At 42.3% G+C, this 24,507-nt stretch overlaps 7 protein-coding genes across 7 annotated transcripts; 3 read left to right on the forward strand and 4 right to left on the reverse strand.

The window, feature by feature from the left end:
• The first annotated feature begins 138 nt into the window (after positions 1-138).
• LOC105190149 (sodium channel protein Nach) lies at positions 139-3,492 on the forward strand. Its single transcript, XM_011152704.3, has 11 exons — positions 139-612; positions 685-891; positions 1,057-1,243; positions 1,567-1,712; positions 1,809-1,944; positions 2,040-2,162; positions 2,254-2,425; positions 2,513-2,566; positions 2,697-2,874; positions 2,949-3,055; positions 3,149-3,492. Exons 1-11 carry the CDS (start codon positions 449-451, stop codon positions 3,463-3,465), a joined length of 1,791 nt encoding a protein of 596 aa, XP_011151006.2. The 5' UTR covers positions 139-448; the 3' UTR covers positions 3,466-3,492.
• Positions 3,493-3,499: 7 nt separating this feature from the next.
• LOC105190151 (outer dense fiber protein 3B) lies at positions 3,500-4,638 on the reverse strand. Its single transcript, XM_011152706.3, has 4 exons — positions 4,466-4,638; positions 4,091-4,285; positions 3,861-4,014; positions 3,500-3,785 (listed from the first exon to the last, which is right to left on the reverse strand). Exons 1-4 carry the CDS (start codon positions 4,563-4,565, stop codon positions 3,536-3,538), a joined length of 699 nt encoding a protein of 232 aa, XP_011151008.2. The 5' UTR covers positions 4,566-4,638; the 3' UTR covers positions 3,500-3,535.
• Positions 4,639-4,758: 120 nt separating this feature from the next.
• On the reverse strand, positions 4,759-6,045 carry LOC105190148 (outer dense fiber protein 3). Its single transcript, XM_011152703.3, has 4 exons — positions 5,861-6,045; positions 5,565-5,777; positions 5,289-5,493; positions 4,759-5,195 (listed from the first exon to the last, which is right to left on the reverse strand). Exons 1-4 carry the CDS (start codon positions 5,901-5,903, stop codon positions 4,934-4,936), a joined length of 723 nt encoding a protein of 240 aa, XP_011151005.1. The 5' UTR covers positions 5,904-6,045; the 3' UTR covers positions 4,759-4,933.
• Positions 6,046-6,076: 31 nt separating this feature from the next.
• On the reverse strand, positions 6,077-6,976 carry LOC105190147 (Uncharacterized protein C9orf85-like protein). The gene is made up of 2 exons (XM_011152701.3): positions 6,364-6,976; positions 6,077-6,296 (listed from the first exon to the last, which is right to left on the reverse strand). Exons 1-2 carry the CDS (start codon positions 6,794-6,796, stop codon positions 6,115-6,117), a joined length of 615 nt encoding a protein of 204 aa, XP_011151003.1. The 5' UTR covers positions 6,797-6,976; the 3' UTR covers positions 6,077-6,114.
• A 1,523-nt stretch (positions 6,977-8,499) lies between these two features.
• Positions 8,500-12,125, forward strand: Prp6 (pre-mRNA processing factor 6). Its single transcript, XM_011152700.3, has 9 exons — positions 8,500-8,647; positions 8,755-8,814; positions 8,897-9,023; positions 9,091-9,641; positions 9,739-10,519; positions 10,609-10,824; positions 10,904-11,245; positions 11,332-11,675; positions 11,759-12,125. The coding sequence occupies exons 1-9, from the start codon at positions 8,553-8,555 to the stop codon at positions 12,036-12,038; spliced, it is 2,796 nt and encodes a 931-aa protein (XP_011151002.1). The 5' UTR covers positions 8,500-8,552; the 3' UTR covers positions 12,039-12,125.
• Positions 12,126-12,368: 243 nt separating this feature from the next.
• Positions 12,369-21,803, forward strand: Tor (serine/threonine-protein kinase Tor). The gene is made up of 7 exons (XM_011152698.3): positions 12,369-12,872; positions 12,962-19,239; positions 19,314-19,456; positions 19,542-19,682; positions 19,783-20,407; positions 20,847-21,024; positions 21,251-21,803. Exons 2-7 carry the CDS (start codon positions 13,032-13,034, stop codon positions 21,264-21,266), a joined length of 7,311 nt encoding a protein of 2,436 aa, XP_011151000.1. The 5' UTR covers positions 12,369-12,872; positions 12,962-13,031; the 3' UTR covers positions 21,267-21,803.
• A 69-nt stretch (positions 21,804-21,872) lies between these two features.
• On the reverse strand, positions 21,873-24,113 carry LOC105190142 (cytidine deaminase). The gene is made up of 2 exons (XM_011152696.3): positions 23,878-24,113; positions 21,873-22,419 (listed from the first exon to the last, which is right to left on the reverse strand). Exons 1-2 carry the CDS (start codon positions 23,912-23,914, stop codon positions 22,013-22,015), a joined length of 444 nt encoding a protein of 147 aa, XP_011150998.1. The 5' UTR covers positions 23,915-24,113; the 3' UTR covers positions 21,873-22,012.
• Positions 24,114-24,507: the final 394 nt, after the last annotated feature.

Here is a 24,507-nt window from a genome sequence, read left to right on the forward strand (position 1 = left end):
CGAAAAAGTAAAACGTATTTGATTGCATCTTATGCGACGTTGTACTGCGAATCAAAAACTGGATTTATCCAAAAAAATATTAAATATATATATATATATATGTATATATACACATATATACATATTATTATTTCAAAACCAAGTTTCTCATTCCTCAGTATTCGTTTAGATATTTATAGTTCAAGTTCTTTACAATTGCGACACGCAATGTATATTACACGCGATTCAATCTGCCGAAAAATGTCCGAATCAATTTAAATCAAGTTAATGCTCGTAGTGCTAATTAATTCACGCGATTTAGCTGTGTGAATTACATACCTAATGTGCGTTTTACGTGCGGCACAATCGACTCGGTTCAGGAATTGCTGTACGTAATATATCCTCCCAGTAATTCCAGTGAACTAGCAGACGTTTCGACGTATAATATCGTTTGCTGTAGTTACTCGATATGAGGATACATCGTTTTAAAGCCAGGAACCTGGGAACGCTACTCGCGCATCGGAAGACGCGAAAATTTCACAGTGTTTCGTTTTGGATAAATGCTCTTCGGGATCTCGCGAGTGACGACGGTCCGCATGACGAGCATCGTCGACGCAGATATCCTGCGGAGAGGTGATTCGCGATCACTTCTTGCCAACTTGTCATAATCGTTCAGCTCGTTAATCAAAGTTATTTCTCTTGCAGAGTGGCGAGGTTCATGCTACGTATGATAACTGTTTGCTGTATGGTGCTCTCAATGATCGATCTGACGTTGATGTACAAGAGGAGCCCGACCGTCACCAACCCGGAGACGACGCTATATCCGATGTGGAAAGTCAATTATCCGGCAATAGCGATCTGTAATGTCAACCGAATCAGTCGGAAGGCGGCGATCGACCTCGCTCAAGAACTGCACGTAGTTTTAATAAATAAGTCTGTCTACTGTAAACGTTGCGGCGAACGTATTCAATTTGTTGAAGTAATTGATAGTCAAAGTGGTGCAATGATAAAGCAATAGCCTCCTCTAATCATAAATTAATGTGTGACATTAATTAGTAGTTTTTGTATCACACGCAGTATGGAGTTTGAGAGCACCATATTCAGCGCTAATCTCACGTTGTCGGACATCACACATATGCTGAAATTGTTGGGTCAGTTATACCTGCACGACACTGGCGAAACCAGGAATGAGGCTACGAAGCTTCTGCACACGATTCTGGAACGCGGTTACAACGGCTACGACGTGAACAGGATAATGAAACGGGTATCTGGAGAAAAATTATTACATATGAACTTTGTTTCTATATGATCATATATACGTAACTATACGTAATTATATATCTCCATATCATATTGTAAAAATGTTTACATAAATACAATTAAAGTAAATGCTCAAAATTCATATATAAAGCTTATCATATATATTAGTTATTTCTAATGTTGAGTAAATACTTTATAAGCAAAGTTGAACGTTTAATCAGATGAAACTATTTTTTTCTTTTTTTTATTCAACGAAGTCTTTCTTTTGTAAAGACGTATATATAATTATATATTTTATAAAAAGATCTTTCACTTCTCATGCGACAGCTCTCACCGAAATGTAGATCCATGTTGAGAAAGTGCTCGTGGGAGGGTAAGGACCAAGCGTGCGACGACATCTTTCTGCTGAGAAAAACTCGGGACGGCTACTGCTGTACATTTAATTACGCTAGACGCAACGATGGCTTCGGAAGGTGCGCTTCTTCTTAATATGATATCAATTGTTCGTAATAATTTTTTAACGTAATCTTCTTTGAAGCTCTATTGTAACAATGTTATTGCACGAGCAGCGCACAGAACGACGTCTTTACGTCGGAGCATATCGAACATTCGACCAACATCGGATCCGAGTATGGCCTCTCCGTTCTCTTAAATCCACGTTTGGACGATTTCTTTTACAAGACTCTACCGATTAATGGCTTTAAGGTACAACAACCTATTACGTTTATCCTTCACTGGAATTAACGGAAACCCTATCGTAGTTTAAAGTCAATGAGAATTGTCTTGATCTGTCCGTGTAGATATCAGTGTACGATCCTCTAGACCATCCTGACACAACAAGTGGCGACGTGCGCGAAGTTCTAGTCTCCCCGAAAATGGAAACTTATATAGATTTGGACGCGATTATATTTGACACTACCGAAGTAAGTTTATCATCAAACATCGCCCAAGATGAAAGCCAATGATCAGTTATGCCTTATTAATCTTACTGATCTAACGATTTTACCATCGCAGGATGTTCAAAAGTACGACATACGAGAACGCGACTGCTTGTTTCAAACGGAGCAGTCCAAGATATTTCACGGTTACTACTCGTACAGCGACTGCATAATGCATTGCCGTGTACGAGATATCTTCCAGCTATGTAACTGCGTACCATTTTTCTACCCGATAGCGGAAGAAATCGGTAATGGAGCAAAGAGAGCTGTTCACGTCATTTGAAGCATTACACGAATATCTAATACGTGTTTCTATACGTGTTTTTTTCATCCAGCTTTCGCGCAAATTTGTAATCTGAAGGATTTGCCTTGCTTGAAGAAATACAGAGGTTTGTTCATGCTACCATTCAGCTTGTCATTAATCGCGAATGTGAATGCGGAATTCTTTAGAACTTGAGGATGGATATGCTTTGTACTTCTGGGAGGAACCTTAATTTGGATATATCTGTTGTTTGTCAGAGAGATGGCGAAACGTAAAGCCTCGATTTGAAAACACTATGATACCGTTTGACGACAGCGAGTTCGAAGAAACATTCGGTTATCTGAGCTGCGACTGTTTTCCGTCCTGTACAGATGTGACATACAGCGTACAATCTAGCAGCATTCCTTTAAGCCTTACCGAATTGTCATGGGGCAGGTATGAAACATATATAAAAGTAATTTCGGTACAAACATTTAGATATAGAAATAATATCATCATGTCTCTTTTAGAAATAAATATATGCTTAGGAACCACAGCGTAGTGCATATCTATTTCGGGAAGAGCGGCGCGATAAGATTGCGACAGGATGTGCTGTTCTATTGGTATGAACTAATGAGTAAGTTCTTCTACTGTTCTTCATATCAAGAATGCAGCAATGTATTGCTATCGCGTATCTAAAGAACGTTCGATTGTCTTTCTCGTTCCATAGGTAACTACGGAGGTGTATGCAGTCTATTTCTCGGAGTTAGTATCATAAATATAATTGAGATGCTATATAAATCAATCACATGGATCTGGAGATTCGGAGCAACAAATAAATCCGCAATAAATCGAGTCGCAGCACAGACAAAAGAGAAAATTGAAGAAAACTCAGATATGACGAAGGTGACAACAACAATCGCAGTGCAGTCGGCGCCGATACCGGAGATCACTCAATCGCTTCATTGGCGAGAAATGACCGGTGCTCTTCCCAAAGAGCAATTAAATCCGTCTGATTTATTATCAAATTTGTTATTGAAGCACTAAAGTAGTATATATACAGAGAAAGAGAGATGCCGTTCAATCTTGCGTTAAGAAATGCTCTTTTTTTTCACTCTTAGCATTGCTCGTCGCACTTGGTTATATAAGGCGGTGCACACACGCTGTGCTTTGTTCCAAATGAGAAGGCAGGAGTTGGCTTGGGCTGTTTGATGTTGTATTTTGGACCTGGACTTCGGGAAAGAGGTGTAAACCTATATAGGCGTGCCATACTGTAACTTGGAGCCTTCGGATGTGTTACGTTTATGTTATACGGCGAATATGGACCCGCACTTTCTTTGACCTTATGTGTTAGCGTAAGCAATCCCCTGCAAGCAACAAAATAATTCCACGCGGTAACGCGCAAGTTGCAAGTCTTGGAGTAAAGTAGCAGGCAAGTTTACATGGTATACGCGGGTGCGTCAACGGGGAACTTGATGGAATAAGGTCCTGGCGTCTCGATAACCTGCCTCTCCTTAGTTTTCCAACCCAACGAGAAAGAAAGACCACGATCACGAGGTAACATATACTTTGGACCGGGTCCGATCTGCGTAGGATCTATTAAGTGCATCAAGAAATTGCGATGATTATCGTACATTGCTGCAGTTTGAACAATAAAATCGATGTTTCTTACCGCGTCGTACAGTAGCCATTCCGAAGGTATATCCCATCTGTCTGCGTTCCTTAGGCATGTATTTAGGTCCTGGACCAATTGCAACATGCTTTCTCTTCTGGCTTTTGCCAAACGTATAAGCTGGATTTCGAAACTTCGAAATGCAGTGTCCCTTATAGCCGATGAGTGTGTTGAGTTCATATTTGGGCCCGGGAACTGTGAAACAATAGTGGTAAGTCTTATTCCTGTAATTTTTTTCACCAAGTCTCTAATTAAAACAGTTTAATTCTCTACATGAGAGATTGACCAGTACGCTTTACCAGTATGTTATATAAAATATTTGCATCTTCATTCTCGCATGCAAAATTAATATTCAAAATAAATTGGAATGCGTACTGTGTATAGCGCATGTAGCCATCTCTTTGCCGGCCATTGTCGGGATTTTCTTTTTCTTCTTATCCGTAGTTTTGCCTTTCTCACGTCCTTTCGGTGGCATCTCTCTTCACTTGTAAATTTGGAAGTTTTATCCGAAACATATATTTTTTTGGGTTACATAGTCATGATTATAGCTCCATTTTGTAAAAAAACAATTGCTTATAAATTACATCAACGTGTCAAGAAATATACTATGAATATAAAATAATGAAGATACTCTCTAAACAATATCTCGTATATCCTTGTGCTTTCGACATTTTATCTTTAATCATCTCGAAACAGATTGCTTATTTTATTACCAGGAAACGCCGTATGTATGTGAAAGATTATCTAGTTTTTCTACAGGACAAATTTATTGAGTAATGATACAGCACAACAGTGTCGATGTACAATGTACAATCTTATTGCAAGGTCCTTCCAATTGCAGAATCAATCTTCGTCCTGCTGCGTGATAGGTACTCCAGTGCACTCGCTATGTTTCACACCGAAAGAGTACTCGGGCGCACGTTTTCGTGTATCATATAGCGGATAAAAGGTCGGCGCTGGGGTAGTAGGATATTTCTCTGATAGAATGTGTCGTCCTTTCAGACTGTACGCGGGACTTCGACGTTTCACCAAGTTATAATCCAACTTAGTGTACGCGGCCGGACCTGGGCCTATGATAGTTCCACGTATCTCGTGATGACCAGTACTGAATGAAGAAAAAAGATACATATATCATTGTATGCATGTGAAGTGCACACAATGCAATTGCAACAGAGTCGCTCAATAAAATCCATCTCACATGGAAAATGCTCCCTGTGCCGGCTTATCGGGCACTTTGGGCCCTATGCACGTAGGTAAAAGATATGTATTCGGACTTGGTCCCGTTTCGAGTAACTTTATCTGATCTCGTGTCTTGATACTGTAAGCTGGCGCTCTACGACTGTGATTTATTGGTGGGCACAACTCAGGAGAATATGCTCCAGGTCCCGGTCCCAGATCTCGCACTATGAAACTATTATATGTTAATGTACTGCTTGTTTTCTGAGTCAATTAAAAACATATTTTATGCTCTTACATTTCATTGTTTCTCTGCCTTTAATTGAATAAGCAGGTGACCTATCTTGCCCAAACTTGGTTAACTTCGACACGTTGTAGCGAGGACCAGGCCCCATCAAGTAAAGTCCTGAACTGATCTTAGGTCGAATTGTGTACGCCGGATTTCTGTGACGCGATGGGTCATGGCCGGTATAACCAGTTAATGTTGGCAGCTTGTAAACTGGGCCAGGACCTGTGCACAGGGATTCATATCGACGCGATTGAACTAAATTTTTATAGTCTGGATATAATTTTATGAAAATGATCATCTAGTACCTTTCACTCTGCAGCTTGGTACTTTCCCTTCTTTATCCTCCATCCTCCAAGATATTAATAAAATATATAAATTCTATAAATGAATGTAAAAATTTTTCATAGCGATAGGTTATTAATAAAATATGAAAATCATAAAACATAATTGACATATTCATGGTAGTCAATACTAGTTCAACTACACAATAATCTGGAACAGTAAAATGAAATAAACAGAGATTATATTATAATAAAAAGTTTATTGGTAAAGCTTTTCTCTATGTAAGTGAATCTAAGTCATCAATATCACTATCACAGCTATCTTCTTCCTCTTCTTTGACAGACAACGATTTAAGTTTCACTAGTAAATTTTCCCTGTTTTTGGAATTTATTGTATTCTCACTTGTGTCTTCAACTTCACTTGTACCTGATTCAGCAGAATCTTTCTTCTTATTTTTATCTAGAAATTAAATAATGTAAAAATATATATTATAAATTCATACATTTTTCTTTTTAATGTGTATTACCTTTCTGATTTATATAACGTAAAAATGTCCTTCGTTTCCTCTCGGGTAATGTTTTTAGAAGTGCTTGAAGTTCTGCATCCAATTTAATTTGTTCTTCCCTGCTAGGCTTTGCTTCTACAATTTCACTTTTTATTCCACACTTTGGACAAACTTCTTGTTGTTTGGCACAAGGCAAGCATACTGTATGATAAGCATGTTTTACAGTTTTTTGCTCACACTTTGTACATTTTGCAGGAACTTTAAGTGCCTTGTACTTTTTATACTTGATCTTCCATTCTATTATCTTTTTGCAACGTTCGCATACATTGACAACTTCGATATTATTAATCAACTTTGTTTTATGAGATGTGTCATGCAGGTTATTTTTAAAGGCTGTGTGATTTTGATGTTTTTGTGCCCTCGATCGATTAGCATTACCTCTTTGACAACTCATGTTTTTAAAATCGAAATGTTTCAAATGATTCAATCAATATGTAGAATGGTTGTGTTCTTCTTTAAATTTTATGATAAAAATTTTTGATCAATTAATAATAGAGATATAAGGTTATATTTATTTTACATCTGAAAGTGGATGCAGCATCGTAGCAGAGAGGAACGTAAGAGCGGCCAACACGGTGTTTTCGACGACACCGACTTTCCGCACTGGGAAAGGGCGCCATCTGCATCCATTTTGAGAGGGGAACTACGATGCTACATCCATTTTCAAGTTTCGGCGGTAAAACCTGTATGTGGTGGCAGTCCGTGCTACATCCATTTTAGGCGGTTTATGTCCGTGCTACAACCATAATAGCGTACTTGACAAGCATCGTCTCGCATATTGTTACGCGCTTATAATATGAATTAACATGTTAACATGTGCAAAAGAAAGAATTGACATTGTGTATGATTAATATCATGAAGATCATACTTACCGGAAATGTCCGGTAATTAGCTGCCAACCCGAAGCGTGAGGGTAGATTGGGTTGAGACAAACATAAAAGTCCCATACCATTTTGCGAGATTCGCAATAATTATCGAGTTATTAATAACAGAAATCTGAGGAGTAAAAGCGCCGTCATAGATGATTCGAAAAGCATTGCAGCTGCTCGGGGCAGTGATCATGAATCTTTTCCCTAGCGTGAACTAATAAAAAGTGAAAGACTTCTGTGAATCAGTGAAAAATGAAAAATTTTATATAAATTTGTGAAAATCGAAATATTTCACACGACAATTGAAACGTTCAACATGGCAGTTGCGCGTTCTGGATAATTCAATGAATACCAAAGAAATCAAAATGATCAAAACAATAATGTCCGCGTAGTCCGAAGGATATTACGTGACACGCAAAATCCGTTTGATATAATATCCAAAGAAAATGTTTCAAAATATGTATGTACGAATATTATAAACCTTATGCACCGACGAGATATACTACAAAGACTGATGGCCTTACGGGATTTAGCGTACCAGAGAAATTTCCCTGGTGAGGCACCCGGGCGAAAGAGACCGTCTCGCATCTAGCGCAGTAAAATTTAATGGAAACTAATACTTTTCAATCCTTTTCTTCGGATCAAAAAGATTCAGAATTCAGGCATATTCAAAATGTCAATACTTTTTAATACGTTTCAATTCGACATTTTATACAGGAAAGCAGGACGAAGGGAATGGGATGCGGGCAATGATACATCATGCGTCTCCAGACGTGTCAAATGTTTATTATAGAGGTTTATTATAGAGGAGACTTTGATACGGCAACATGTATTCGAAGATTTAACATTTAATACGTACTTTTATTTTTTCTGCTCCTCCCCCTCCCCCCCTCCCGCTCTTTTTAGACCTCCGGGCATAGTCTGGTATAGAGATGGCAAGAGATGGTAGTTGCAGCACGGACATAAACCGCCTAAAAGTGGATGTAGCACGGATTTCCACCACATGCAGATTTTACCACCAAAACCTAAAAGTGGATGTAGCATCGTAGTTCTCCTCTCAAAATGGATGCAGATGGCGCTCATTTCCAGTGCGAAAAATCGGTGTCGCCGAAAACGCCGTGTTGGCCGCTCTCAGCTTCCTCTCTGATCGTAGTTCCCCTGTCAAAATAGTTGCAGATGGCGTCCTTTCCCAGTGCGGAAAGTCGGTGTCGCAAAAAATGCCGTGTTAGCCGCTCTCAGATTTCTCTCTGCTCTCTGCCATTAGTAAACAATCGTGTCAAGATGGCAGTTCCTTCGGTTTCTCTCAATACACGAAATAAAAAGCTCTTTTTGGGAGTACCAGCACCATTGGGATATGTTGCTGGTGTTGGAAGAGGGTAACATTGAATGAGATACATAATTATCTAAATATTTTTTAGAAATATTAATTGTAATTATAGTAATTGTAATGCGAATATACATAACCTTTCTTTCTGTATTTTAGAGCTACTGGATTCACGACACGGTCTGATATCGGTCCGGCTCGAGATGCCAATGATGTTTCGTGAGTAAAAAAATACATTTCTTTCGTAGTTCAAATAATATAGAATTTATAAATTATTATATATTTTTTGCTCTAAATTCAGAGATGACAGACATGCTCCACCTACGAAACGTACAAAGAAAAAGGAAGAAGAGGAGGAAGATGAGGAAGACTTGAATGATTCCAATTATGACGAATTTTCTGGATATGGAGGTTCCCTTTTTAGCAAAGTAAATAAATTGGTTTAATTTTTTTATAATATATTTAGGATAGATACTAATATCCTGATAATATTAGGATCCTTATGATAAAGATGACGAAGAGGCAGATGCAATTTACGAAGCTATTGACAAACGTATGGATGAAAAACGTAAAGAATACAGAGAGAAGCGTCTTAGAGAAGAATTGGAACGTTATCGTCAAGAACGTCCCAAGATCCAACAGCAATTCTCAGATCTAAAGAGAGAGCTGGTTAATGTAACTGAAGATGAATGGAGAAATGTTCCTGAAGTAGGAGATGCCAGAAATCGTAAACAGCGTAATCCAAGAGCAGAGAAATTTACTCCATTGCCAGATTCTGTACTAGCCAGAAATCTAGGAGGTGAGACATCCACCAGCATCGATCCATCCAGTGGTTTGGCTTCTATGATGCCAGGAGTAGCAACGCCTGGTATGCTAACTCCTACAGGAGATCTTGATTTGCGAAAGATTGGACAAGCCAGAAACACATTGATGAATGTCAAGTTGAATCAAGTCTCCGATTCTGTGGAAGGCCAAACTGTGGTTGATCCAAAAGGATATCTCACAGATTTGCAAAGCATGATACCGACATACGGAGGTGACATAAAGTAAGCATAATTATTGAATTAAATTTTTTGCTCTATTTAAATGTAATTTTAAGAATTTGCAGGTGTAGCATTTAGTGATTTTCTATTCTTTTTTCAGTGACATCAAAAAAGCTAGACTATTATTAAAATCTGTCCGAGAAACTAATCCCAATCACCCGCCTGCATGGATTGCATCTGCACGTTTGGAAGAAGTAACGGGAAAGGTCCAAGCTGCTAGAAACTTAATAATGAAGGGTTGCGAGGTGAATCCTACCTCCGAGGATTTATGGTTGGAAGCTGCAAGACTGCAGCCACCAGACACAGCGAAAGCGGTGATAGCACAGTCAGTACGACACATCCCAACGTCTGTCAGGATCTGGATAAAAGCAGCGGACTTAGAAACAGAAGTGAAAGCAAAAAGGAGAGTGTTCCGCAAGGCTCTGGAACATATACCGAACTCGGTGCGACTGTGGAAAGCAGCGGTTGAATTGGAGGAGCCCGAAGATGCACGTATTTTATTGAGTCGCGCAGTCGAATGTTGCCCCACCAGTGTGGATCTGTGGCTTGCTCTCGCCAGGCTGGAGACTTACGACAATGCGAGAAAAGTTCTGAATAAAGCTCGAGAGAACATACCGACAGACCGACAAATCTGGACCACCGCTGCGAAATTGGAAGAAGCGAATGGCAATAAGCACATGGTAGAAAAGATTATTGATCGTGCTATAACATCGTTGAGCGCGAACGGAGTAGAAATCAACCGAGAACATTGGTTCAAAGAAGCCATGGAAGCTGAAAAGGCAGGGGCGGTACATTGTTGTCAAGTTATTGTTAAAGCCATTATCAGTTTTGGAGTGGAGGAAGAAGATAGGAAACACACTTGGATGGAAGACGCAGAAGCTGTGAGATTTATTATTTTTATAAATGTTATAAAGATAGACAACATTGCGAGAACTAACACATAAATATTAAAATGTTAAATTATTCGCAGTGTGCCCAACAAGGAGCGTTGGAATGCGCCAGAGCAGTCTATGCATATGCATTAACAACGTTTCCTAGCAAGAAGTCAATCTGGTTGCGCGCGGCTTATTTCGAAAAAACTTATGGTACACGAGAATCCCTGGAAGCTTTATTGCAGAGAGCAGTCGCTCATTGTCCTAAGAGCGAAATACTCTGGTTGATGGGCGCTAAATCGAAATGGCTGGCTGTAAATAGAGAATTATATGCGAAATTTTAATTGCATTCAATCTTTGTCCTATTTTCTCATCTTGGTATTTGTTCTTCAGGGCGACGTGCCGGCAGCCAGAGGCATCTTATCCCTCGCGTTTCAAGCTAATCCAAATTCTGAGGAGATTTGGTTGGCGGCAGTGAAGCTAGAGTCTGAAAATTCAGAGTACGAGAGAGCGCGACGCTTACTGGCAAAAGCTAGAGCATCCGCTCCGACTCCGAGGGTGATGATGAAAAGCGCCAAGTTGGAATGGGCTCTTAAAAATCTCGATGCTGCATTGCACCTTCTAAAGGAAGCTCTTGAAGCCTTCGATGATTTCCCCAAGCTGTGGCTGATGAAAGGCCAAATCGAAGAACAACAGGGTAATGCGGATAAAGCGTTAGAGACATATAATCAAGCGGTAAGCGAGTTTAGCATATTTAATGAAGATAACTGACACGTGAGTGACTACTTACAATGCAATTCTTTTTCTTTTATATACAACAGATTAAAAAATGCCCGCATTCAATACCTTTATGGCGTCTATTGTCGCAATTGGAGCATAGGAGGAACCAAGTGACCAAAGCTCGTTCGGTTCTGGAAAAAGCTAGACTGAAAAATCCTAGGAATGCGGAATTATGGCTGGAGGCCATACGAAACGAACTAAAAAATGGTGGTGTGCGTGATATGGCAAACACATTAATGGCTAAAGCATTACAAGAATGTCCTACGTCTGGTCTGCTCTGGGCAGAAGCAATTTTCATGGAACCACGACCTCAAAGAAAGACTAAAAGCGTGGATGCCCTCAAGAAATGCGAGCACGATCCTCATGTTCTTTTAGCAGTATCAAAGTAAGTCTCACAGACATTTACAATATATTGCGGATAATTTAGTTAAAATGTTGTGTAAAATCACATACGTGGTTCTGTTGCAGATTGTTTTGGTGTGAGCACAAGATCTCAAAATGCAGAGATTGGTTCAATCGAACAGTGAAGATAGACCCGGACTTAGGAGACGCATGGGCATACTTTTATAAATTTGAATTGTTAAATGGTACAGAGGATCAACAAGAAGATGTAAAGAAAAAATGTATTGCTGCAGAACCTCATCATGGTGAAAATTGGTGCAAAGTCTCCAAGAACATAGTAAATTGGTGTCTTAATACAGATCAAATCTTAGTATTAGTTGCAAGAGATTTGCCCATTCCTATATAAACTCTATCATTAATTTATCAGAATACAAATATAATAAACTTCTTAATGTATAAGTATATATTTGTAAATAAAACTAAATATATCCAGATTAGTTCATATTCTTATGCTACATAAGTATATATATTTACATTATATAATTTCATATATTTAATTACATATTATTTATATATTACTCATGTATATCTTTACATGTAAGATATAATTAGATCTGTTAGCTTTGTAAGTCGCATATTATGTAATCATGTTAAAAAATATTTTATAATAGATCTAAATTAAGATGTGTTATCTATTTGGAGATTAAGAAAATAAATTAGAATTATATGTTAAGAAATTAAAACGATAAATTTCAGAAGGAAATATTTTAAGGGGAAATATTAGAACAAACTTTCTTTGTTGATATAGTTTGTGCGACGTTCTCTTATATATGATTATCTTTTGCACTTACACTATTGAGTCAACGGTTGATTTTCTGAATTCCGAGAACAGCTGTAGCGCCAGTAGCGCTTTTAAGTCACTTTTGAGGTTATAAGCGTAGCATCCAAAAGAAATGTTTTCTTACTGATCGTCGTAAGTTAAAGCAATTAGTAATGTTTAGTGCAGAAATACGTGATCTTGTTGATTATTGTATAAATATGAAAAACAAGATATAACGGGATGGAGATAAAATAATATATAAAAGATCGGGAATGTAACCGTACGGATCTAAAGAGTGGCATTAGCACTATATGTGTGTGTATGTGTGAATAAATATATATTAAAGATCCATTAACTGAGAAACTGCATTGCCCACGATAATATTATGTCATAGCATGAAATGAATTCATCTGATGTTAAGTATGTACAAGTGAAATAATATACAACGGTTTTATTGCTTAACCTTAATTCGCTGCATATGAGACCAGATAACTGATTTGTTTTTTCAGGTATTAAACTAATGAGGGAGTCTCATTTACTAAGCTTTACACATTGATTTATACATATAATATCGGAACAATGACGAATACACTCATGTTACAATTTGCCCAACGGCTCAAGTCAAGAAATGAAGAAGCACGTAACAAAGCTGCTCGCGATTTGTGCCTGTACGTCAAAAGAGAATTGCGAGAAGCGTCGCAGGAGGAAATCACATCTTTTATGGACGACTTTAATCATCACATATTTGAAATGGTATCTGCTTCTGACATAAATGAGAAGAAAGGTGGTATATTAGCCATAGTTTGCCTTATCGGTGCCGAAGTAGGTAACTTTAACACACGAACGGCACGATTTGCTAACTACCTTAGAAATTTAATACCTTCCAACGATGTGGGCGTTATGCAATTAGCCGCAAAGACTGTCGGAAAGTTAGCGTTAGTTTCAGGCACTTACACAGCCGAATATGTGGAGTTTGAGGTAAAACGTGCCTTTGAGTGGCTTGGTACAGACAGACATGAAGGTAGAAAACATGCAGCTGTACTTATTCTAAGAGAACTTGCTGTCTCTGTGCCAACATACTTTTTTCAACAAGTTACACCATTTTTTGAGTTGATATTTAATGCTATACACGATCCCAAACCTACTATAAGAGAAGCTGCTGTGGAAGCTTTGAGAGCAGCGTTGGTAGTCACTGCTCAACGGGAAACTACAAAACAAATGCATAAGGCTCAATGGTATAAACAGTGTTATGACGAAGTAGTAGATGGATTTGCAGAAGTTCATACAAAGGAAAGGGGCATTAATAGAGATGACAGGATACACGGCTCTTTGTTAGTGTTAAATGAGCTATTGAGATGCAGTAATGTACAGTGGGAAAGAACTTACGAGGCTCTGATGGAAAGATTAAACGGATCTACGCAAAATGAAAATGATATCCTTTCGTTGATGCCACGTTTGAAGACGACAATAGTATCAAAATGGGCCGGATCCACTCAGAACACCTCCGGATCTCAGCATACCCTATGCCCGGCGCAAGAATCGGCAGTCTGCAGATGTTTGATGCAAGAGAGATTGGACGACATTTATAACGACGTGATGAATCAGAAGATGTCTCGAAACCCACACATTCAACATGCACTCATGATGCTTTTGCCTAGACTCGCTGCGTTCAACAAGGAGAAATTCATAAAGGAACATCTGAGAGAATCCTTGGGTTATCTTCTGATGATCTTGCGCAATCGTGAGAAGGATCGTTACGCCGCATTCACGGCCATCGGCTTCATATCCGTGGCGGTGGAGGACGCGATCAAGCCGTACTTACCGAAAATCATGGAAGTAATCAAGAGCTTATTACCGTCTAAGGAGACACCGAGCAAGAAACGCACCTCCTTAGAGCCTGCAGTATTCGTTTGCATCACTCTGCTGAGCCACGCGGTCAAACAAGTCATAGCTGCTGACGTGAAAGACCTACTGGAGCCGATGTTCACAACGGGATTGAGCCCGATCTTAACCACCGCTCTTCGAGAACTGGCGCACAACATTCCGACTCTACAAGTGGATATATCTCAAGGTCTACTACGAATGTTGTCCCAGGTTCTCATGCAAAAGCCGCTGAGACATCCTGGAGCTCCGTGGACAGCGACTAGTCCCAACTCGACGTCGGACGACGTGTCGTCGACAGTGCTCGCCTTGAAGACCCTGGGCACGTTCAACTTTGATAACAATCCGTTGCTGCAATTCGTGAAGAGATGCGCGGACCATTTTCTGATGTCGGAACAGGCGGAGGTTCGATTAGAGGCTGTAAAAACATGTTCCAGACTATTGAGATTGACGCTGAATCAGTCTGGTCCCACGGTCACCAACACCGTCTCAAATGTTTTAGGTAAGCTGCTGGTGGTAGGTATCAACGATACAGATCCGGACGTACGTTTATGGGTGTTAGCGTCGTTGGACGATTCCTTCGACGTGCAGTTGGCTCAGGCGGAAAACTTGTCCGCTCTGTTCATCGCCATGAACGACGAAATGTTCGAGATACGAGAACTGGCGGTTCGCACTGTAGGACGACTCAGCACGCTGAATCCCGCCTACGTTATGCCGTCGCTGCGAAAAACTCTGGTGCACTTTCTCACAGAGCTGGAGCACTCGGGGATGGGTCGCAACAAGGAACAGGCCGCCCGAATGTTGGACCATTTGGTTGTCACGTCGCCGAGACTGGTCCGGCCGTACATGGAGCCGATCTTGAAAGTCCTCGTCCCGAAGCTGAAGGAGCCCGACCCCAATCCCGGTGTGATATTGGCTGTTTTGCGCGCAATCGGCGATCTAGCCGAGGTGAATGGCGCCGAGATGCAGCAGTGGATGCCTGAGCTCTCGTCGATACTACTCGAGATGCTGGTGGACGCCAGTTCGCTTGAGAAGCGAGGTGTAGCCCTGTGGGTGTTCGGCCAGTTGGTCGGCAGCACCGGTCACGTTGTAAAACCATACATGCAGTATCCATCTTTGCTGGACGTTCTCATCAACTTCCTGAAGACCGAGCAACAACCGATCATCCGACGAGAAACCATCAGAGTACTCGGTCTGTTGGGCGCGTTAGACCCGTACAAGCACAAGATGAATCTCGGGCAGATCGACTCGCAGTTGGACACACTGAGTTCGATGGCCGATGCCAAGAGTGATGTGGAGAACACTCAGGATTTGACCACCAGCGAGATGCTGGTGAACATGTCGCCGTCTACGCTGGAGGAGTTTTACCCGGCGATCGCCATCACCACGCTCATGCGAATCATTCGCGAGCCGACCCTTCTTCAACATCACACCATGGTGGTGCAAGCCGTGACCTTCATATTCAAGAGTCTCGGCATCAAGTGCGTGCCCTACATCTCCCAAGTAATGCCGAGCTTCCTCAATGTCGTACACACCGCCGACGTGAACTTCCGCGAATTTCTGTTCCAACAGCTGGCTGTTCTCATCGCCATCGTGAAGCAACATATACGCAACTATTTGGACGACATATTCAGCTTGATTAAGGAATTCTGGATCGCAAACAGCCCCTTGCAGAGCACACTGATCTTGTTGGTTGAGCAGATCGCAGTGGCCTTGGGCGCGGAGTTCAAGATTTACTTGCCGCAACTAATGCCGCCGATACTGAGAGTGCTGACGCATGACACTAGCAAAGATCGCGCGGTGACGGTGAAGCTACTTTTGGCTCTGCAGACCTTCGGCAGCAACCTCGACAATTACCTTCATCTCGTTCTGCCGCCGATTGTAAAGTTGTTCTACGCGAATGACTGTCCGATAGCCGTGAACAAGGTTGCTCTTGAAACGGTCGACCTGCTAGCCGACACGCTGGATTTCAGCGACTTCGCATCACGGATCGTTCATACTTTGGTACGAACATTGGATCAGTGTCCCGACCTGAGGAACAGCGCCATGGACACGCTCTGCGCTGTGGTGATGCAGCTGGGCAAGAAGTACCAGATCTTTATTCTGCTGGTGCAGAAGGTCATGACGAAGCACAAGATAGTCAACTCGCGATATGACGTTCTCGTGGACAAGATCCTCACCGACACGACTGTAGCGGACGGCGAAGATTTCCTGTTGATGAGGCTGCGCCATTCGCGGAACAAGAATCGCGAGCTCTCGCTCACACCCTCGGAAACCACCACGATCAAGAGACTGCACGTGTCGGCTTCGAACTTGCAGAAAGCGTGGACAGCGACGCGCAGAGTTTCAAAGGACGATTGGCTCGAATGGTTGCGTTGCTTCTCCATCGGCCTGCTCAAAGAGTCCCCGTCCCCGGCTCTGAGATCTTGTTGGGCGCTCGCGCAAACGTACGCCGTGCTGCCCCGCGACCTGTTCAACGCCGCCTTCGTCTCGTGCTGGACCGAGTTGAACGACACGTACAGAGCGGAGCTGATACAAACTCTGCATCAAGCGCTGATGGTGCCTGAGCTGCCTACGGAGATCACGCAGACTATCTTGAACTTGGCTGAGTTCATGGAGCATTGCGACAAGGGTCCGCTGCCGTTGGACAATAAGATCCTGGGCGACACAGCGATGCACTGCCGCGCGTACGCCAAGGCGTTACACTACAAGGAGGACGAGTTCCATAAGAATCGAAGCAGCGGTGTATTTGAATCTTTGATCTCCATCAACAACAAGCTGCAGCAGAAGGAGGCGGCCGAGGGTCTGCTGGAATACGTGATGAATCAACACAATCAGCAAGACCTCAAGGTCCAGATACGCTGGTACGAGAAGCTTCACAACTGGGACAAGGCGTTGCAACTGTACCAGGAGCGTCTGGAGAGTGATTCCGCGGACGTGGAGTCCACTTTGGGCGAGATGCGCTGTCTGGAGGCCCTCGGCGAATGGGGCCAGCTGCACGAAGTCGCCACGAAGCATTGGACGAACCAGGCCGACGAGACTAAGCAGAGAATGGCGAGAATGGCAGCAGCCGCGGCGTGGGGCTTGGCTCAGTGGGAATGTATGCAGCAGTACGTCTCACTGATACCAAAAGACACCCAAGATGGAGCGTTTTACAGAGCGGTATTGGCGATTCATGACGAACAGTACAACACTGCGCATCAACTGATTGACAGCGCGAGGGATATACTCGACACTGAATTGACAGCGATGGCTGGCGAGAGTTACCAGCGCGCGTACAACGCCATGGTGGAGGTGCAGAAGCTGGCGGAATTGGAGGAAGTGATACAGTTCAAGCTGGTGCCTGAACGGAGGACAGCCATCAAAGCTATGTGGTGGGAGAGGCTTCAAGGTGGGCAGAGGATAGTGGAGGATTGGCAGAAGATCATACAGGTACACACGTTGGTGGTCTCACCTCAGGATGACATGTATACGTGGCTGAAGTATGCGAGTCTGTGCAGGAAGAGCGGCAGCTTGATGTTGTGTCACAAAACGCTTGTGATGCTGTTGGGCGTGGATCCTTCTTTGAATTCTGACCAACCATTGCCGACGACGCATCCTCAGGTGACTTTCGCTTACTGCAAGCATCTGTGGGTTGCGAACAAACGCGAAGAGGCTTACAATCAGTTGCAGCGTTTCGTGCAAACATATCTGCAGTCGACCACTACAGGAATAGTGAGTCAAGACGACGAGAAGCAGCATGAGAGCAAGAAGAGGCTGCTCGCCAGGTGTTACCTCAAGCTCGGAGAATGGCTAGAGGCGTTGAAGGGCATAAACGAGCACTCGATACCTGCGGTGTTGTCTTATTACGCCGCGGCGACGACGCACGACCCAACGTGGTACAAAGCGTGGCACGCTTTCGCCTACACCAACTACGAGACCGTTTTGTTCTACAAGCACCAGCAGGACGACTCCGTCATGGAGGTTGCACCTGGCAATGGAACACGCAATAATCTTTCTAGCTCGCAATACATATCGCAGTTCACCGTACCGGCTGTGGAGGGCTTCTTCAGGTCCATCAACTTGTCGGATGGCAACTCGCTGCAAGACACTCTACGCTTGCTAACACTCTGGTTCGATTACGGCCAATGGCCGGAAGTATACGACGCGGTCGTCGAGGGTATAAGACTAATAGAGATAAATACTTGGCTGCAAGTAATCCCGCAGCTCATAGCTAGAATCGACACCAGAGCCTTGGTCGGACATTGCATACACCATCTTCTTATCGACATAGGAAAGTCCCATCCTCAGGCTCTGGTATATCCGTTGACGGTAGCTTCGAAGAGCGCCAGTCCCGCGAGAAAGAACGCGGCTAATAAAATCCTGAAGAGCATGTGCGAGCACAGCCCGACATTGGTCCAGCAGGCCATGATGGCGAGCGACGAACTCATCAGAGTCGCGATTCTGTGGCACGAACTGTGGCACGAAGGCTTGGAGGAGGCTAGCAGATTGTATTTCGGAGAGAGAAACGTCAGAGGCATGTTTGACACGTTGGAACCCTTGCACGCTATGCTCGAAAGGGGACCGCAGACCTTGAAGGAGACCTCATTCAATCAAGCGTATGGAAGGGATCTAATGGAAGCGCAAGAGTGGTGCCACAGATACAAAGCGTCTCGCAACGTCAGGGACTTGAATCAAGCTTGGGACTTGTATTATCACGTGTTCCGAAGGATATCCAGACAACTGCCGCAACTGACCAGTTTAGAGTTGCAGTACGTTAGTCCGAAGCTGCTTCTCTGCAGGGACTTGGAGCTGGCTGTGCCGGGCAGCTACAGTCCTGGCCAGCCAATAGTGAGAATCGCGAGTATTCACAGTTCGATGCAAGTGATAACCAGTAAGCAACGACCGAGGAAGTTGTGTATTAAAGGTCAGTTGATGTCGTGGGAATTATCTCCTTTGGAAAATCTGGACAACATATTAATCGACCTCAATGCGTTTCAGGTAGCAACGGTAAAGATTATATGTTCTTATTAAAAGGCCACGAGGATTTGAGACAAGACGAAAGAGTGATGCAGCTATTCGGCTTGGTGAACACCCTCTTGTTGCACGACCCGGACACTTTCCGCAGGAACCTCACCATTCAAGTGTGTATTAATAATTAGGTGACTAATGTAAGCGGAGATGCTGCTTGCACAGAATCCTCTCAACTCGAATCTTCGTTGTATTCAGAGATACGCTGTGATCCCACTGTCCACGAACAGTGGACTTATCGGCTGGGTACCGCATTGTGATACGCTTCATACACTCATAAGAGACTACAGAGAAAAGAAGAAGATATTACTCAACATCGAGCACAGGATAATGCTACGAGTAAGAGAGACAAACTTTATTATTTAAATAATTACGCGTATTTAGCATATCCGGGTTCTCCCAAGGTAAGCGAAATATACGAGCGTACTTTTCATTTCAGATGGCACCCGACTACGATCATCTCATGCTCATGCAGAAGGTCGAAGTGTTCGAACACGCTCTCGAGCACACGCATGGCGATGACCTGGCGCGATTGTTGTGGCTGAAGTCACCGTCGAGCGAAGTATGGTTCGATCGCAGGACGAACTACACGCGGTCTCTGGCTGTGATGTCCATGGTGGGCTATATACTCGGCCTTGGCGACCGTCACCCGTCCAACTTGATGTTGGACCGCCTGAGCGGAAAGATACTGCACATCGACTTCGGCGATTGCTTCGAGGTGGCTATGACACGCGAGAAGTTCCCGGAGAAGATACCATTTCGCTTGACGCGCATGTTGATCAATGCGATGGAGGTGACTGGTATCGAGGGAACGTATAGGAGAACTTGCGAATCGGTGATGTCTGTGCTGCATCGAAACAAGGACAGTCTGATGGCGGTCTTAGAGGCATTCGTTTACGACCCTCTTCTGAATTGGAGGCTGATGGACAATGCGGTGCCGAAGGGAAAACGATCGGATGCACAGGGTATGAGCGCCAGCAGCAGCCAGGAGCACGGGGATATGCTCGATTCGCTCACCGCTACGTTACCAAAGAAGGGTGTGCCGTGTAGTATCGAAAACGGAGGTAAGTCATCCGTTTCTCGGTACTGATGGCAATCGTGCGTTATGAAATTAATCGATAAAAAGATAAAGTTATAAATTGATAGAGATAGAGATTGTTAAGTATAAAGACTATTAAAGATAAAGATTGTTAAATTAATCGATAAAGAGATAAAGTTATAAATTGACAGAAATAGAGACCGTTAAATATATAAAAATATATAAATAATGTATATATATATATATATATATATATATATAAAGATTGTTAAGGATAAAGGTTGTCAAACTAATCGATAGAGCTGGTCGGACATCAGATTGACATCAGAAATAATGATAAAGCTTATATTTTTATCATAAATTGATTGAAAAATTTACTTTCTACGCTATTAGATCGTTGGATCGTGATATCATACATTTCTTCCATGTACACACGCGGTGTTCTTTTTATATGACTTTTGCAGGTGATAATCAACCGGAGGCATTAAACAAAAAAGCTCTCGCGATCATAGTGAGAGTCAGAGATAAATTAACAGGACGCGATTTTTCACACGAAGAAACTCTCAACGTCCGACGACAGGTAGATCTGTTGATCCAACAAGCCACGAATAACGAGAATCTTTGTCAATGTTATATCGGGTGGTATGTAATTACTTATAATCATTTCATTCTCCGACAATCTGCTTCTTTATTTGCTATGGACATTTTCATCATTTTAGAATTCATACGCTTCTTTTGTTGACATTCTATATATATTAACAACTTGTTTGTAACTTGTTTTAGCATATAAGAAATGTTTACATACAAAATTTTATAAAAAACACGGACATAAATTTTGCACTTATTATTTTGTTATTGCACTTTCCAGGTGTCCTTTTTGGTAAATGCAAGTTTGTCGCCAAGATGACATCTCGTACATGTGCAATCGCCTGCTTCTGCATTTATAATGTTATAAAATTATTATATCTTTAATTTTTACAGTGATCATATGTATGATGTATATATATATATGACGTATTACTATATGATTTATATGTGATAGTAACAATCGATTATACAGTAAGTAGAATGTTGTATACTAGTATATTGTGTACATTACAAACGTTTGGTTGACAGTTATAACGGCTATGTTTATATATAGCCCATCTTACCGTGAATATTATCTGTAAAGCAACTGCAGGATAGAATGTTTCTATCTTACAGTTTCTATCTGTAAAATAGAAACGAGCTTAACAGTGAGAATACTTTCGTTTCGATTTTATATTCGCCGAGGAAATCGAGTAATTGCACTAAAAAACGATAAAAAATCTGTATTTCTGTACATACGTATACACGTACATATTATAAATAATTCTTTAGCATTGTTGTTTTCGATTCTGTTAAAGTAAAGTTCAAGTTGATAAACAATTTTAAAGACGTATATTAGGCGATATATATATATATATATGTATATATATAAAAATCATCCAATTATTAGTTAAATAATAATTCAATTAACTTAATTTAATGATTTATTCGAAACAGTGTATGTGTGTCATTTCGAATAAATAATTGAGTTAAGTTCGATAAAACGTTCCGCACATTCAGCGTAGCCTCTGTGGTGATCGAACGATCTTTGATGAAAATTCAGTTACAACGCTGTCATATTGGGCATGTTGAACGAGAGGGGACATAACTCGCTGCTCCGAGTCCTTAGAACCATTTTCATGTCGGATCTAGTCAAGTAGATCGGTATATCGCCAAATTCGACGATCACCTGCCTGCACACTCCGCATGGCGCCGTGAATATCGTGTTGTCATGGTCGGCGACGACGGTCAATGCTTTGAATTGTTTCTTGCCCTCCGACACAGCTCTCACGATCGCCGATGTTTCGGCGCACACGCCCGCGGGGAAGGACGCGTTCTCCACGTTGCAACCCTTCGAGATGCTGCCGTCCGCGCATCGGACCGCCGCGCCTACCTTGAACTTGCTGTACGGCGAATACGAATTCTCACGCACCACTGCACTTTCCCTTATCAGCTCCTGAATATCTGCGTCTGCAAAACACATGTCCAAATCTTGAAGAAACCATTTCGTCAATATTGAATGTATTCTGAGGCTCTCTTTTCTTGAGTTATATTTTTTAATGTATCACGAATTGTGAGGGGTACGAGAAATATTTAAAGAGACGATAAATTTCTTATTTTGGACGCGTATCGACGATGCTCTTTTGCGTTTCAAGCTGAAAGAACGTTATGTAAAATGTAAAATGTAAAATGTAAAAAGGCTCAACCAGGTTCACTCGTTCACAACGTTCATTCAGAATAGAGCCTAAGCTCTTGACATTATTTTAGGTTTATTCGGGCCCACATTGAGACGACGGAATCGATTCTCGCGCGCCGCGTGGCTCGCTCGTCGCCATTTTTACGCGCGAAATCGATTGTACCAATGGCGATGCTCGTCGAGACGGAGAATCAACGTACTCTAAAGATAACCGTTTCAAATGTAACGAAAATAACGCGTGACCTACACTCGAGTGTATAAACATAAATTCGATTTTACGCAATTCAGCTGGAGGTCTTACTTTTCGCGCAGATTCATTTAAGCCTAACGATTCCGCGATGATGTGTTTGTCACAGACGTACCGCGGCAGTATGTGCGAATGGATTAATTAGGTAATTGTACGTGCGGTAACGATAACGGTACTCTGATAAGAACGACGTTGATTCGCGCTAAATGATCTGTTTACGTACAATAATAGCCTGGCTAGATCGTTCTATTTGATCAAAAGATTTGATAAACGGGACTTTGTGAAATTAACTCGGAGTTTCGTGCGCAATCAGGTGACTGTCATTACATAAATTGCATTTAACGTCGCATGACTGTTTGTGACAATTTCCAGCTCAATTATCGGATGACGAAGGTATACCCATAAAGAATTTGACAAAGAATTTTGCAAAAATTTATTTTACGGAACCTCTCGAGGTACTCTGGAGAGTCTCCGAGGCTCGCTCGTAAATTATTTTCCCAATAGATTCACCTCCGATTGTCACGACGTACGTTTTCTCCAAGACACAGGACGCCGTATCTCGCTGATTTATACCTCGTTTTTCTCGACACTTGTCTATAAGCGAAGGTTAAAAACGCGCTGATGTGTAATTATCTTTTAGAAGTCGCGCATGTCGAGAACATATGGAAGTAACGGAGATAAAGAAAACGGCAGCGAGTTTGCCGTTGCGACGGAATTAATTTCAGAAGAGTTACACTTCATCGCGCGCGTCGAGGGCCGTATGTGCGAGCGGATTACGAGCGATCGATTACCACCGCACGTATGGGATAATACAACTACAACGAGCAATATAACGACGCGACGGCGAAAGAGAGAGAGAGAGAGAGAGAGAGAGAGAGAGAGAGAGAGAGAGAGAGAGAGAGAGAGAGAGAGAGAGAGAGAGAGAGAGAGAGAAAGAAAAAGTGCACTTGCGGTGCGGAAGGTTGTGGGAGAAGCGACTGTTTACCAAGCGCCGAAAAATCGATTATTTCTCCGGTGTTCATGCTGTCGAGAAGAAGTCGTCGAGACGTTTACAGCAATCCACGAGGATAGCTCCCCGTTAACGTCGTTCTTCACGCTAAAACGGCAAGCTGCGACGCCTGCGACGACTGCGTATACCGTACGAGATCCGCGTAATACCCACGACTTCTCGGGGCCGGCCTGCCGAGGCGCTATTTAAACGAAATCGCTCCGTCTAACCTAACCTAACCTTGGCCGATCTCTGGATATCGTGAACGTTACATGAATTTTTCCAACAACGCAGAGAGCGAGAGAGAGAGAGAGAGAGAGAGAGAGAGAAAAAGAGAGGAGAAAAGAACACGCGCGCGAGCTGAGTTAGCATTCGCCGCGATCGACAAACCAGTGCGGAAACAGAAATATTTGAGAAACGAGCATGCAAGAGAATTGAAAAATTAAGCAAAGAGAGAGAGCCAAATACGAGACGTATGTCTAAAGTGTATGTAAAAGTCTTAGAAACATCCTAAAGACGTCTAAAACAAGTAGCATATCTTTGAGATATCTCTAAAGCCAGCGGCACACGGTGCTTGTTTTCGTGCTGGATTGCTTGCTGGATGAAAATATTGCGTTGTGATTGGTG

The sequence above is a fragment of the Harpegnathos saltator genome, unplaced genomic scaffold (genome assembly GCF_003227715.2).
Source record: "Harpegnathos saltator strain DR-91 unplaced genomic scaffold, Hsal_v8.6 scaffold10, whole genome shotgun sequence".
Taxonomy (NCBI): Eukaryota; Metazoa; Arthropoda; class Insecta; order Hymenoptera; family Formicidae; genus Harpegnathos; species Harpegnathos saltator.

Bases quoted from the DNA above. Each gene is read 5' to 3' on its own strand.
- LOC105190149 (XM_011152704.3), top strand. From the start codon at position 449: ATGAGGATACATCGTTTTAAAGCCAGGAACCTGGGAACGCTACTCGCG. The intron at 1,945-2,039 runs GTACAACAACCT...CTGTCCGTGTAG, and splicing joins TACCGATTAATGGCTTTAAG to ATATCAGTGTACGATCCTCT. The intron at 2,875-2,948 runs GTATGAAACATA...TGTCTCTTTTAG, and splicing joins ACCGAATTGTCATGGGGCAG to AAATAAATATATGCTTAGGA.
- LOC105190151 (XM_011152706.3), bottom strand. From the start codon at position 4,565: ATGCCACCGAAAGGACGTGAGAAAGGCAAAACTACGGATAAGAAGAAA. The intron at 4,286-4,465 runs GTACGCATTCCA...ATTGTTTCACAG, and splicing joins GGCTACATGCGCTATACACA to TTCCCGGGCCCAAATATGAA. The intron at 4,015-4,090 runs GTAAGAAACATC...TGCACTTAATAG, and splicing joins AATGGCTACTGTACGACGCG to ATCCTACGCAGATCGGACCC.
- LOC105190148 (XM_011152703.3), bottom strand. From the start codon at position 5,903: ATGGAGGATAAAGAAGGGAAAGTACCAAGCTGCAGAGTGAAAG. The intron at 5,778-5,860 runs GTACTAGATGAT...CCCTGTGCACAG, and splicing joins ACCAAGCTGCAGAGTGAAAG to GTCCTGGCCCAGTTTACAAG. The intron at 5,494-5,564 runs GTAAGAGCATAA...ATAGTTTCATAG, and splicing joins AGGCAGAGAAACAATGAAAT to TGCGAGATCTGGGACCGGGA.
- LOC105190147 (XM_011152701.3), bottom strand. From the start codon at position 6,796: ATGAGTTGTCAAAGAGGTAATGCTAATCGATCGAGGGCACAAAAACAT. The intron at 6,297-6,363 runs GTAATACACATT...TTTAATTTCTAG, and splicing joins ACGTTATATAAATCAGAAAG to ATAAAAATAAGAAGAAAGAT.
- Prp6 (XM_011152700.3), top strand. From the start codon at position 8,553: ATGGCAGTTCCTTCGGTTTCTCTCAATACACGAAATAAAAAGCTCTTT. The intron at 11,246-11,331 runs GTAAGCGAGTTT...TATATACAACAG, and splicing joins TAGAGACATATAATCAAGCG to ATTAAAAAATGCCCGCATTC. The intron at 11,676-11,758 runs GTAAGTCTCACA...GTTCTGTTGCAG, and splicing joins GTTCTTTTAGCAGTATCAAA to ATTGTTTTGGTGTGAGCACA.
- Tor (XM_011152698.3), top strand. From the start codon at position 13,032: ATGACGAATACACTCATGTTACAATTTGCCCAACGGCTCAAGTCAAGA. The intron at 19,240-19,313 runs GTCAGTTGATGT...AATGCGTTTCAG, and splicing joins GAGGAAGTTGTGTATTAAAG to GTAGCAACGGTAAAGATTAT. The intron at 20,408-20,846 runs GTAAGTCATCCG...TGACTTTTGCAG, and splicing joins GTGTAGTATCGAAAACGGAG to GTGATAATCAACCGGAGGCA.
- LOC105190142 (XM_011152696.3), bottom strand. From the start codon at position 23,914: ATGAACACCGGAGAAATAATCGATTTTTCGGCGCTTG. The intron at 22,420-23,877 runs GTAAACAGTCGC...TGTGTTTTGCAG, and splicing joins AATCGATTTTTCGGCGCTTG to ACGCAGATATTCAGGAGCTG.